Below are 12,416 nucleotides of genomic sequence, written 5' to 3' on the forward strand. Positions count from 1 at the left end.
GATTGAAAACAAGATTGAACTCTTTGGCCTGAATGCTAAGCGTCACATCTGGATTAAAAAAGCTGCCACCATCCCTACGGTGAAGCATAGTGGTGGCAGCATCATGTGGGGATGTTTTTCAGCGGCAGGGACTGGGAGACTAGTCAGGTTTGAGGTAAAGATTAATGGAGCAAAGTACAGAGAGATCCTTGATGAAAACCTGCTCCAGAGCGCTCAGGACCTCAGACTGGGGCGAAGGTTCACCTTCCAACAGGACAACGACCCTAAGAACACAGTCAAGACAATGCAGGAGTGACTTCAGGACCAGTCTCTGAATGTCCTTGAGTGGCCCAGCCAGAGCCTTGACTTGAACCCAATTGAACATCTCTGGAGAGACCTGAAAATAGCTGTGCAGCAACTCTCCCCATCCAACCTGACAGAGCTTGAGAGGATCTGCAGAGAAGAATGGGAGAAACTCCCCAAATACAGGTGTGCCAAGCTTGTAGTGTCATACCCAAGACGACTCAAGGCTGTAATCACTGCCAAAGGTGCTTCAACAAAGTACTGAGTAAACGGTCTGAATACTTATGTAAATGTGATAGTTTATTTTATTTGATAAATTAGCTAACTGTTTTTGCTGTGTCATTATGGGGTATTGTGTGTAGATTGAGGAGGGGAAAAAAACAATTTAAATCAATTTTAGAATAAGTCTGTAACCTAACAAAATGTTGAAAAAGTCAAGGGGTCTGAATACTTTCCGAAGGCACTGTATATAAAATGGTGTACAAGACACCTGTCTGATTCACGCCTGTCTGAGTGGACTACTTCATTGTGGAGGCCGTGGGGATGGCACAGTCCATCAGTCTAAGACATGTGCTCCTGAAATGGTATATGGTTATGTTACATAAGAACAATGGTGCAACACTAATAAAAATAATATTATTTTATTACAAATGTGCTTTCTCCCGCATTGGATAGTGGTCGCTGTCCACAGTTCAGAAACACATCAGTGCGCTGTTGAATTGGTGCCTTTTCCTAGACCATGTTGCTATGTGCATAATAGCAAAGTTAACCAGCATATTGGTGTTGAGAACAATGTGGCGGAGGCAGCAGCAGAATGAGGAGATGAGAAAACAGCCCTTGCCTTATTGTCTAAGAAAAGTGAGGAGAGAGGAAACCCCAACTTAATTAGGTCTATAATCAATAGCCTAACTGTTAAATGGGCCTGGCTTTATAAATCATCCATATATATCTACAGAAATAAGACAGATCCTGCTTCTGTTGCCTGTTTGAGTGTTTGTTTAATAGCCTACTGATTCCGTGAGCACCAAGCGTCACGCAATGAATGACATGTCAAGTAAACAATTTCCCAAATTTGGCTGTTTTTGATCTTTGCTTTGCTGTAATAAAGACTTTAAACTTATTTTGTTAGTACAGCCTCTCTGATATTATTTATAATGTATTTAGTGTTCTTTACACTGTTCCAAATTGTCAGAAACATTATATTTATTATTATTATTATTATTATGCTCCTTTTTCTTGATCTCCTTCTTATTGTTATTATTACTATTATTATGATCACAAGTAATGTCATGATCATTAGTAGGCTTAGTATAGCAACCTTGTATAACCACTATTGAGCTGTAGGCCTAAGAGCGCATTCTGTTTAGTCTTAATACCGTAACTTACTTAGGCCTATCAATCAAATGTATTTATAAAGCCCTTTTTACATCAGCAGATGTCACAAAGTGCTATACAGAAACCCAGCCTAAAACCCCAAACAGCAAGCAATGCAGATGTAGAAGCGCGGTGGCTAGGAAAAACTCCCTACATTTAAAAACTTACAGTATATACACACTATACGCTACTGCATCAATCATTCATTATTTAGTTTATGTCATCACACAGCATACGAGTCATTCATGATTTGAAATGCAATCAAGCATTTTCGTTTTAAAATAAAATAAAAGCCAGGCTTCAATAATTCGCTTAAACAATAAATAAACCGTTCCATTTCGGAAATTGCATTCACAAATGAATGCTACTGTTTTCAGTCCTTGCTGTAATAAAGGCTTAACAAAAAAACGTTGCAACAGACTCTCTGGTATGCTTATCATTTATTTAGTGTTGTTTACAATATAATTTTTCGGACCGTTTGGAACAATGTAATCTATACAGCACCTGTTTGGCACATATAAAATGCACGCAGCACTTGCTCCTTACCTTCTTATCTCCAGTATTTTCCACAACTAGTCAAATTTATTCCACCCATCTGACTTTCCCTTTAACTCCTGAGCAACCAGTAAACATTCCCCGGTTGCCAGTTTATTTTTCACGTCCTCTGCATCTATTTTGCTGTCACGTGTTACGGTGTTCAGAGTTTGTTATAACCAATTTATTGATGTGATTATGATATGCTATACGTCAGGGATTAGTTTTACTAGGGGAGGTAGGGTAATGTAATTATGTGCACGAGCACAAAACATCTGTCATTTTATTCCCTTCCGAATAATATGCCATTATAATATAATATGCCATTTAGCAGACGCTTTTATCCAAAGCGACTTACAGTCATGTGTACATACATTTTTACGAATGGGTGGTCCCGGGGATCGAACCCACTACCCTGGCATTACAAGCGCCATGCTCTACCAATTTTTACATGGCAGGAGTGTAACAACTCCAGCCAAAATAACCTACTGTTTTTTGGCGAACTCCAAGGTCCTCTGAAAATACTAGTGTGAATCGACATCCCTGTGTTTTGAGAGAAATGTCTGAGTTTGACAGGTGTTGCTCGCGGTTTGCGCAAGAAAACAATGATTGATTTGGAACTAAGTGCTGTGCATAAGCTATATATAAACAACATGTAGCCTATCAACTTTCACGTTGAATGGTTTTGTTTATATGCTTTGTGCGTATGAATTTAATATTGCCAAATGCATCAGTAAAAAATATTGAGCCAATTTAATGGAACACTTGCTGTTAATAGATCGCAAAGCAGCATACAACTGAACTAAACGTTTGGAAATGATAAGTTAACTTCCATGCTTAATTTTTAAATTGGGAGGTGCCGGAACAAAAAGTGAGCGCAGGAGGGAGGTGGACCTTGGGAGTTCTGAGGTAACGGAACGCATGAAAAAAAAAGAACAACTTTATAATAAAGCACTGCATGCATATCATTGCATTTGCGTAGTAGCATAGAGCAGTAGAGTAGAGGCACTTACAGAAGTTGCACACACAGGGATTTTTTTTTGTAGCCAAGGGTCTGGGGAAATGTTGGCCTTTTATAAATGCATTTCATTAAATTCTACATAATTTTACATGACTGGAGACTTGAGCAGAATATTTTTTAATACCGCACAAATGATCGAAATGGCAGGCTACTTTGACACTGACAAACTGAGAATTTGAGGTCAATATAAATGACCTTGTCTTGAATCCATCAATAGCCTAGGCCTAGGTGTGTGGAGACATATTGTAGGATACAATATGAGGAGGAAATTCTAGTCCTAAAAATGCTTTCCAGATTCACTCACTCACCCAATGATGCGCAGCTTACTCACTGGTGATGGTGATGCGCTTGTGCCAAAAGCCCCTCTCTCTTTTGTGAAACAAAAGAAGTTGATAAAATATTTTGGTAGCCTACAGCATAGTCTTCTCTTTTCAGCAGGAGCCATTTGCTTTCCAACCTGTGTTTTCCCTCGATTGTATTTGAAATTTTGCAAAAGGCCTGTTTTGTCTGATTGCTGTTTTTTCACTGACAGATTTGCCGCACGTTCCCGACTGTAGGCTATTCCATGTTATTGGGCTACAATCCACAGCTATGCTCTTTTTAAAAATAAACTATTGATCCTTTGTGGCTAAATTATAGGCCTTCTCAGCACCTTAGAGGCTGCTGCCCTATGTACATAGACATGGAATCACTGGTCACTTTAATAATGGAAAACTGGTTACTTTAATAATGTTTACATACTGTTTTACTCATTTCATATGTATGTACTGTATTCAAGTCAATGACGTCCCATTCAACTATTGCTGTATATATACTATTGTCCTACGTATTCTACAGATATACTACATATTCAATCCACATACTGTCCATAATGTCTATACATCCCATCACATATATATATATATATATATACATATTTATACTCCGGACTCCGACATTGCTTGTCGTAATATTTATATATTTCTTATTTCCAATCTTTTACTTTTAGATCTATGTGTGTTGTTGTGAATTGTTAGATATTACTGCACTGCTGTAGCTAGGAACACAAGCATTTTGCTACACCCACAATAACATCTGCTAAATATGTGTATGCGACCAATACAATTTGATTTAAATTTGATTTGTAAACAAGACTAATAGTGACCAGTAGCAGGATAAATAGATAGATACTAATGGTAATGGCAATCAATAATCAATGAACAGCAGCATAGGTGTGAGGGGAGCAGTAGTTGTGTAATCTGTAAAATAAAGGTGCAATCCGTCAGATGTGGACATGCAAATTGCCTTTCATGTCTATGTCTATTAAATACCTGTAGTCTACCATACTATAGTAGTCTATAATGAATCATATCATAAGGAATGATTCTCTCATATCAGGTGAGAGGCAAACTTTAGGAACCTCATCCATCATGACAATTACGACTTTAAAAGTTGAAAAACAAACCGCATTTCCCCCATTAGATTGAATTATTTATACACAGTCTTATTAATGCTGACACATCACATTTTGATGCCTTGGTTTTTTAAGCAGTAGGCCTAGTTACACAATTGAGGAGTATTTTTCTTATTGCCTAAGGCTTCAGAGCAGGTCCTCTAATTCATCTTGTCATGACCTGGAAATTCCTGATCTTGTGTACCGGGCAGAGACTTCTGATCGTAATAGCCTGGTAGGACGAAGTTAGGGAATTCCAGCTGTTGGAAAACTCAACTCCTCCCTGGTCTGGGTGAAATATAAGAACAAGCTGCGGACCACAAACCAACACAAAACACGAGGGAGTTCAAACTGCCTGACTGACTAACTAACTAAGGAGCTGTAAGGTAAGAGATGACTCTGTAATATGATGCAGTCGCAGTTTAAGTCAGATAAATGATCTGTAAATATGTTAGCAATTCATATCGTAGCCTACGTTCTCTCTCACTCTTTCCATGTTTCTTTCAGTCTGTCACATCTGCAAGTATGAAGGTGCTTCTAGCTGGACTTGTTCTGACCCTTGTTGTGGGGGCTCAGGCCCAGTGGTACCGCTTCCCTGGTGAAGCTGCTCGAGGTCCGTTTTTTACACTTTAATCATTGTTTCTTTATTGTTGACAGAAATAGATACAGAAATCAAGAGCAAAATTTGATGACTCCTTTAAAGTAATTGTTATTTCTTGAGGCTAGTGGTTTGAAAAGTTGTAATGTTCTTTGTAAGTGTCACACTCAACATCGGTGTACTCCTGACCCTGCAGGTGCTAAAGACATGTGGCGTGCATACGGCGACATGAAGGACGCCAACTGGAAAAACTCAGACAAGTACTTCCACGCCCGGGGCAACTATGATGCTGCCAGGAGAGGACCAGGGGGCAGGTGGGCAGCAGGAGTCATCAGGTGGGTGATTCTCAAATATCTGAGAGACGCTTATAATGTGGTTCAGTTGGTCATCAACTGATCTCACAAAAACGTTCTCCTTTCTCTATTTAGTTCTTTATGACACTTTTTGTTTAAAAAAGTGTCTGGTCAGAGAGACAATTTTACCATTATTCGTTCACTGTCATTGACGAGTAACTTATGTAATATTTATCCTCTCTCAGTGATGCCCGGGAGATGGTTCAGGGTTCCAGTGGTCGAGGACACGAGGACTCAGCAGCTGACCAGGCGGCTAACCGCTGGGGACGCAATGGAGGTGACCCCAACCGCTACAGACCCAAAGGACTCCCCAAGAATTACTGAATCAAAAATAAAATGAGATTACTAGCCAAACTGAAAGGACCACATTCCAAATAAATATATTGCACTTAATTACTGCTTTTTAATAATTTTGCCCAAATGTTCTGCTAATAGACAGGTACATGGTAGTGAAACTTAGTGTACACTGTATTTCAAAAGTGTTGCAAAAGTAAAGTGATTACACAACTAGAGACCGATTGTCTTTCTGTAGTCAGTATGATACGACTGGGAAGGTTGGTAGTAGGCTATTCTGAATTATTTCATTTATTTCAGAACAGACATCAGTAATTCTATAACTTTGGCAAATGTATTTCAATTTTTCAGGGGTGCTGGAGTTCGCTCAGAACCCTTCGCGCTGCTATGATTCTATAAGGAAATAAATGATGAAGTGCAACGCTGGAGAGAGGAGAGTTGCAGGCTCATGTCTATCAGAGCAGAGAGGGAGAGAGATCATAGAAAGTGAATCTCATTCTAGTTATGTGAGAGATACTGGCACGCTTCTCACACAGCCACGGCCATGTGTTGGTCTCAAACATAGGTTACAATGATGCACAAACCATAAACCCGGGCCGGCCCAACCCAAATCTATTCTTAGAATATTAGGCCCCGGCTGAAAATCAACTTTTTCACATTACTTTTTTTGTAGGGTCAGGAGAATTAACGAAGAGGCAACTCAAATTAACTTGAATTGCTTTTATTATAATTTTTACATTGCAAAAAGTGAAAATAATTGTTCATGCCAGGAGAGGTACCGGATCCGGCCAAATAGGTTCATAACAAAACAGTCCAAAAAGGAGAGGTGCCGCATCCTGTTCCGGCTCAAATTAAGCACTGGTTAACTTTCTCATCCATAGCTTTAAAATGCATCTCAAGTGCAATTGCACTGTTTAGCTCACATCTAAAAGGTTGGGGGCATTTAGGACCTACTGCGGATCGCTAAAATATCCTAATGATTATGATCACACTTCCTCAATTCAAATATTATGGCGACACCATACCAAAGACGGTTTGGTATGGTTTAGAAACTTTGGAACCAAGCTTGAGGTATCAGTGTGGCCCCATCACCTGGACCTATACTGTAATTCTGTATTTTCACGCCTAGAATAAAAACCTCCAGGCTTCAAAATACACGTTGCAATTCAACATAACCAGGAAATGGACCAGTGAGTTTATTGTGCATCATAGGCTATAGGTCTCATTGTGCCACATTCAAACACCTAGTACTCCTCTTCCAATACAACACATTTTGATAAGATTAATACTACTATCATATAATGAAATACTCTGATTAGGTACTGCTTGTGGAGAATCGATTGGGCTGCAAGTCTCTCGCCGCTCTCGACCCAGCAAAACTATAAATCTGCCTCGTTGGCAATGGGGTGGAAATTAAGGCATGATTCAGTGATTAGAGCAGACACTTCTGCTCGAAAAGCAGTTTTTGCTAAGTGTCAAAATATCTCACAAATCAACCTGTGGACAGAGATTTGAGATTGATAGCTGGACTGACATAGCAAATTATGTCTCCAAGTACCATTTAGGCTACAGGACAGATTTTAACATACTAAAAGAGACTGAAGCGACTTAATGGAGGTGTCTGACATGTGGAATCAAGGATTGTAGTCTAAAACCAGTGCTACGGCACCCGTCAGAGGAGTAATTGGAGAGCAGGAGACAATACAAACACAAAGGTAAAATATAGCCTATAGCCTATTTGACAGACAACCCATCCACATCTAGTAGTGTGCTCTCTCAAAGTGGACACTTATCACTGCTCTGTATTATTATATATTCAACTCCAGTATTTGTCCTTCATAGCTTGTTCTCCATATTCTTTTTAAATAGGGAGCCAATTTTTTTTCAGCACTTTTATTTCCACCATGACAGATCAAAACTAGTTCTCATGGCTCTCTCGTCCCTCTGCAGCAGACATCGAATCGCAATAAAATCACAGTATCGAATCGCAATACATATAGTATCAGCACCTAAGTATCGTGGTAATATCGTATCGTGAGGTCCCTGGCAATTCCCAGCTCTAGTGTTTTTCCTGTAATGTTTTAGAAAGCCTACATTAAATTCCCAATTACTATTCTCGTCTCACCAGAAGGTGAACTAGTGGCTCAACTGAAGATGCACCAAAGTATTTCAAATACTTTCTGGTAAAAAAGACTCAATAACAAAGAGCTCAGATACACTGAGAAAACGGACTGCCAGTAGGTAGACCTACAGAGCACAGTAAGAGGCCGTTCCTTCTCTTGCTAGAACAAAAGACACCGCCTGCTGCGTACCGGCCTGGTACCGACAAACCGGACATTTCTACATGTAGAATCGCCTGCCAGTCGGTAGCCGACAACTTGACTTTGAGCAAATCAGAGAGCGCGGACCTCCGCGTGACAACAAAAGGGAAAGAAAATAGGCCACTTCTTTGTGTAATCCACCTCCTTTTAATCAGAATTGTTCTAACTAAAACAATAAAGCTACATAGTAAATTAATCTCCCAGTGTCTGTTGGAAAGCAGACTAAACCAGGTTTTCCCTCAATAATTTTGCATGTGCTTAGCTCTATTCGGTTTCTTTTTTATCCTAAAAAAAATACCTAGTCCTTGCCGATGACAAGCATACCCATTACATGATGCATCCACCACCATGCTTGAAAATATGAAGAGTGGTACTCAATGATGTGTTGTTGGAATTGCCCCAAACATAACACTTTGTATTGAGGACATAAAGTTCATTTCTTTGACAATTGTTTTGCAGTTTTACTTTAGTGCCTTATTGCAAACAGGATGCATGTTTTGCTAAATGTTTGTTCTGTACAGGCTTCCTTCTTTTCACTCTGTCATTTAAGTTAGTATTGTGGAGTAACTACAGTGTTGTTGATCCATCCTCAGTGTTCTCCTATCACAGCCATTAAACTCCAACTGTTTTAAAGTTACCATTGGCCTCATTGTGAAATCACTGAGCGGTTTCCTTCCTCTCTGGCAACTGAGTTAGGAAGGACGCCTGTATCTTTGTAGTGACTGGGTCTATTGATACACCATCCAAAGTGTAATTAATAGCTTCACCATGCTCAAAGGGATATTCATTGTCTGCTTTTTTTTTTTACTGATCTACCAATAGGAGCCCTTCTTTGCGAGGCATTGGAAAACCTTCCTGGTCTTTGTGGTTGAATCTGGGTTTGAAATTCACTGCTCGACTGAGAGAACTTACAAATAATTGTATGGGGTACAGAGATGATGTAGTCATTCAAAAATCATGTTAAACACTATTATTGTAAACAGAGTGAGTCCATGCAACTTATTATGTGACTTGTTAAGCACATTTTTACTCCTGAACTTATTTAGGCTTGCCATACCAAAGGTGTTGAATACTTATTGGCATTTCAGCTTTTCATTTTGTATTAATTTGTAAAAATTCCGACAAACATAATTCCACTTTGACATTATGAATATTGTGTGTAGGCCAGTAACAAAAAATCTCAATTTAATCCATTTTAAATTCAGGCTGTAACACAACAAAATGTGGAAAAAGTCAAGGGGTGTGAATACTTTCTGAAGGCACTGCCCACCCTAAACAACATTGTTTTAGGCCTAAGCTTTCTCTTCAAAATCACTGTCTAAACATGTTGGTACATTTTACTGGTGAATGTCGGCACGAGATATAAAAAGCGTTTGGATACCTAGTGAGAATAAGGTCTATGACACACTCATCCACACATCTTTGATAGCTGTCTTGCTTTCCCATCTAAAACAATTAAAGCTGGTTTATACCTTACGTACGCAACACAAAACCAGTACGCAAAATGGAGAGCCTGCATTCTTGTGTCAAATTATGAATTGTGGGGCTGCACGTCTGTAGGTTTGCTACGCACACCATTTTGCGTAGCTACTTGTAGTTCTTTCATGCGTCTGTACATAGGGTATAAACTAGGCTTAAGGCGTAATTCATAGAGGAAATATTAGCCTACTGAGTGTGTGCAAAGCATGCTGGATCTGAAAGAAACATCTCTAGAAAGATAGAAGAGAATGGAAGTCTAACATCCTCACTCAACTGGTCATGTGACCTGCTTGCTTCCCAGTCGATCATCTTTTATTCCGCCTACAGCCATAGCATCGGCCCTGAGGTAATAACATTCATCATAGTCGTCATAGCAACCCAACCCTGCTTTCTTCTTGCTCAGCTGTGTGTCGGCTATTCTTAAAATCAGAGAATGTTAGTGGGCAGGGCACCATGTTATCAGTGGCACCAAAAGTTTTATTATCTAGGCTAATGGGTCGTTTTCCAAAATATGATGATGTCAAATTAGGAAATTAACCATGACAGCTACAAAGCAAAAACCAAGAAGATTGAAGCCTATATACGGATCTGGACTAGGCCTGACCAAATGGCGAGCCTGAACAAAAAACCTGACAGGCAAACAAACTTAGCACAGAACAGGAGGGGGACAAGTACCTCGAGTAAACTCGAAGAATAATATGAATTGGTTCATAAAAAGTGAGGCTGTGATCTAAAATAGGCATGAATCCTGTTGAGAGTTTCTCTGGCAGAATCTGTACATAACTGGCCTTTCACTGAAAGGTAGCCGAATGTTTGATTACAGCAGCTCTAGTTCATTCAATTTCCTCAATGACGCCTGTGGCCCATTTGTTTAGTTTCTCCTTTCACAATAAAGCCTAATTACCTGTCCACAGGCCTCGGATATAGATAAAGCTTAATTGTGTGCTCAACTTCAGGTCATGCCCTTGCAATATTATGCAGACGTCAAAGGCTGGTACCAACGTCCATGGAAGGTTATTCTCAGTTGTCAAAAAAGGCACACTAGGCTTACTACTATGAATGGTCAACAAAGCAACTATGCCTATAACGGTCTAGAATCTTAATATAAGGTGCCACTGCATGTATGTAGATCTAGATTCTTCTTCATCTATCAACAACACAAAGGAAATATTGCCTGAGCCGCCTTCATTGGTTTGTTTACCTTCCTTCTCGGAGTAGCATAATTTACTTACAAATGTGTGGGCGCTAATGCACTAGGGACCTCAGCAGTGTAGTGGCAGCAAATAACAAATCTATGTGGCCATGTAAAAACTGGGCAGGCTTGCATCTTGTTCCCAGTAGCCTTCTTAATGGTGATAAAATGTTGGCTCCACCTAGTATCTACAATTCAGAAACTAGGCTTAGGCTACATCTAGAGCCAGACAACGTGATCATTTAACAAAGTAGTCCAGCGCCTACATCTGGACTACTCAGTCAGTGCATTCTGCACTAGAAACTAGATACATTTGCAAGTGGTGCCTTTGAAACTCCACCCAGAAAGACAAACACTCCACAACCAGATCAGCTTACCAGTAGCCTATATCTGTTAAAGATGGTTGTGTTTGAGCTGATGGGTCAAGGCAAATATTAGCCTACTAGGCTTAAGTCCTCCGCAAAAAGAAATAGCCACGCAGAACGCAGTGAAAGCACCAGACCGTCTGGATAGTATGTGTGCCCGGAGATGGAGACATGAAATACAGGCTGTACGTGCCATTCATTTGCTGATGGTGTGCCATTTGGAGTGGCTATGACTGAAACAGCCTGCAGCACACAACAGACTGCAAAATACTCACTGTGTGTTATTCAGCTGCTGAATTTCAATGCCTCAGGGGCCTGAACAACAATTACAAAATAATTCAAACCTGTCTAAGAAACAAGCTACCATTAGGCTGCCTTCCGCCAATTGGATTCAACTCTAATGAATAAGATGTCATGAGGCTGAGATGGAATCTATGGGCAAAAACTAGGGCTGGGAATTGCCAGGGACCTCACGATACAATATTATCACAATACTTAGGTGCCGATAAGAGATGTATTGCGATTCTAGATGTATTGCGATTCGATACTGCAAATGTATTGCTCAATATACACTATATTTACAAAAGTATGTGGACACCCCTTCAAATTAGTGGATTCGGCTATTTCAACCACACCCGTGTATAAAATTGAGCACACAGCCATGCAATCTCCATACACAAACATTGGCAGTAGAATGGCCTTACTGAAGAGCTCAGTGACTTTTAACATGGCATTGTCATAGGATGCCACCTTTCCAACAAGTCAGGTCGTCAAATTTCTGCCCTGCTAGAGCTGCCCCGGTCAACTGTAAGTGCTGTTATTGTGAAGTGGAAACGTCTAGGAGCAACAACGGCCCAGCCGCGAAGTGGTAGGCCACACAAGCCCACAGAACAAGACCGCCGAGTGCTGAAGCGCATAGCGTGTACAAATCGTCTGTCCTCGGTTGCAACATCCAATACCGACTTCCAAACTGCCTCTGGAAGCAACGTCAGCACAAGAACTGTTCGTCGGGAGCTTCATGAAATGGGTTTCCATTGCCGATCAGCCGCACACAAACCTAAGATCACCATGTGCAATGCCAAGCGTCGGTTGGAGTGGTGTAAAGCTCACCGCTATTGGACTCTGGAGCAGTGGAAACGCCTTCTCTGGAGTGATGAATAACACTTCACAA

General features: G+C 40.3%; 2 protein-coding genes across 17 annotated transcripts in view; one reads left to right on the forward strand and one right to left on the reverse strand.

Moving 5' to 3' along the window:
- The window catches only part of LOC121534846 (MAP kinase-activating death domain protein-like), a 78,675-nt gene that overhangs the window by 61,324 nt on the left and 4,935 nt on the right, over positions 1 to 12,416 (reverse strand). The gene's annotated exons all lie outside the window — the stretch shown is intronic.
- LOC121534847 (serum amyloid A-5 protein) lies at positions 4,928 to 6,106 on the forward strand. Its single transcript, XM_041841432.2, has 4 exons — positions 4,928 to 5,029; positions 5,151 to 5,256; positions 5,438 to 5,576; positions 5,780 to 6,106. The coding sequence occupies exons 2-4, from the start codon at positions 5,169 to 5,171 to the stop codon at positions 5,916 to 5,918; spliced, it is 366 nt and encodes a 121-aa protein (XP_041697366.1). The 5' UTR covers positions 4,928 to 5,029; positions 5,151 to 5,168; the 3' UTR covers positions 5,919 to 6,106.

This window comes from Coregonus clupeaformis, chromosome 21, assembly GCF_020615455.1.
Source record: "Coregonus clupeaformis isolate EN_2021a chromosome 21, ASM2061545v1, whole genome shotgun sequence".
Classification (NCBI taxonomy): Eukaryota; Metazoa; Chordata; class Actinopteri; order Salmoniformes; family Salmonidae; genus Coregonus; species Coregonus clupeaformis.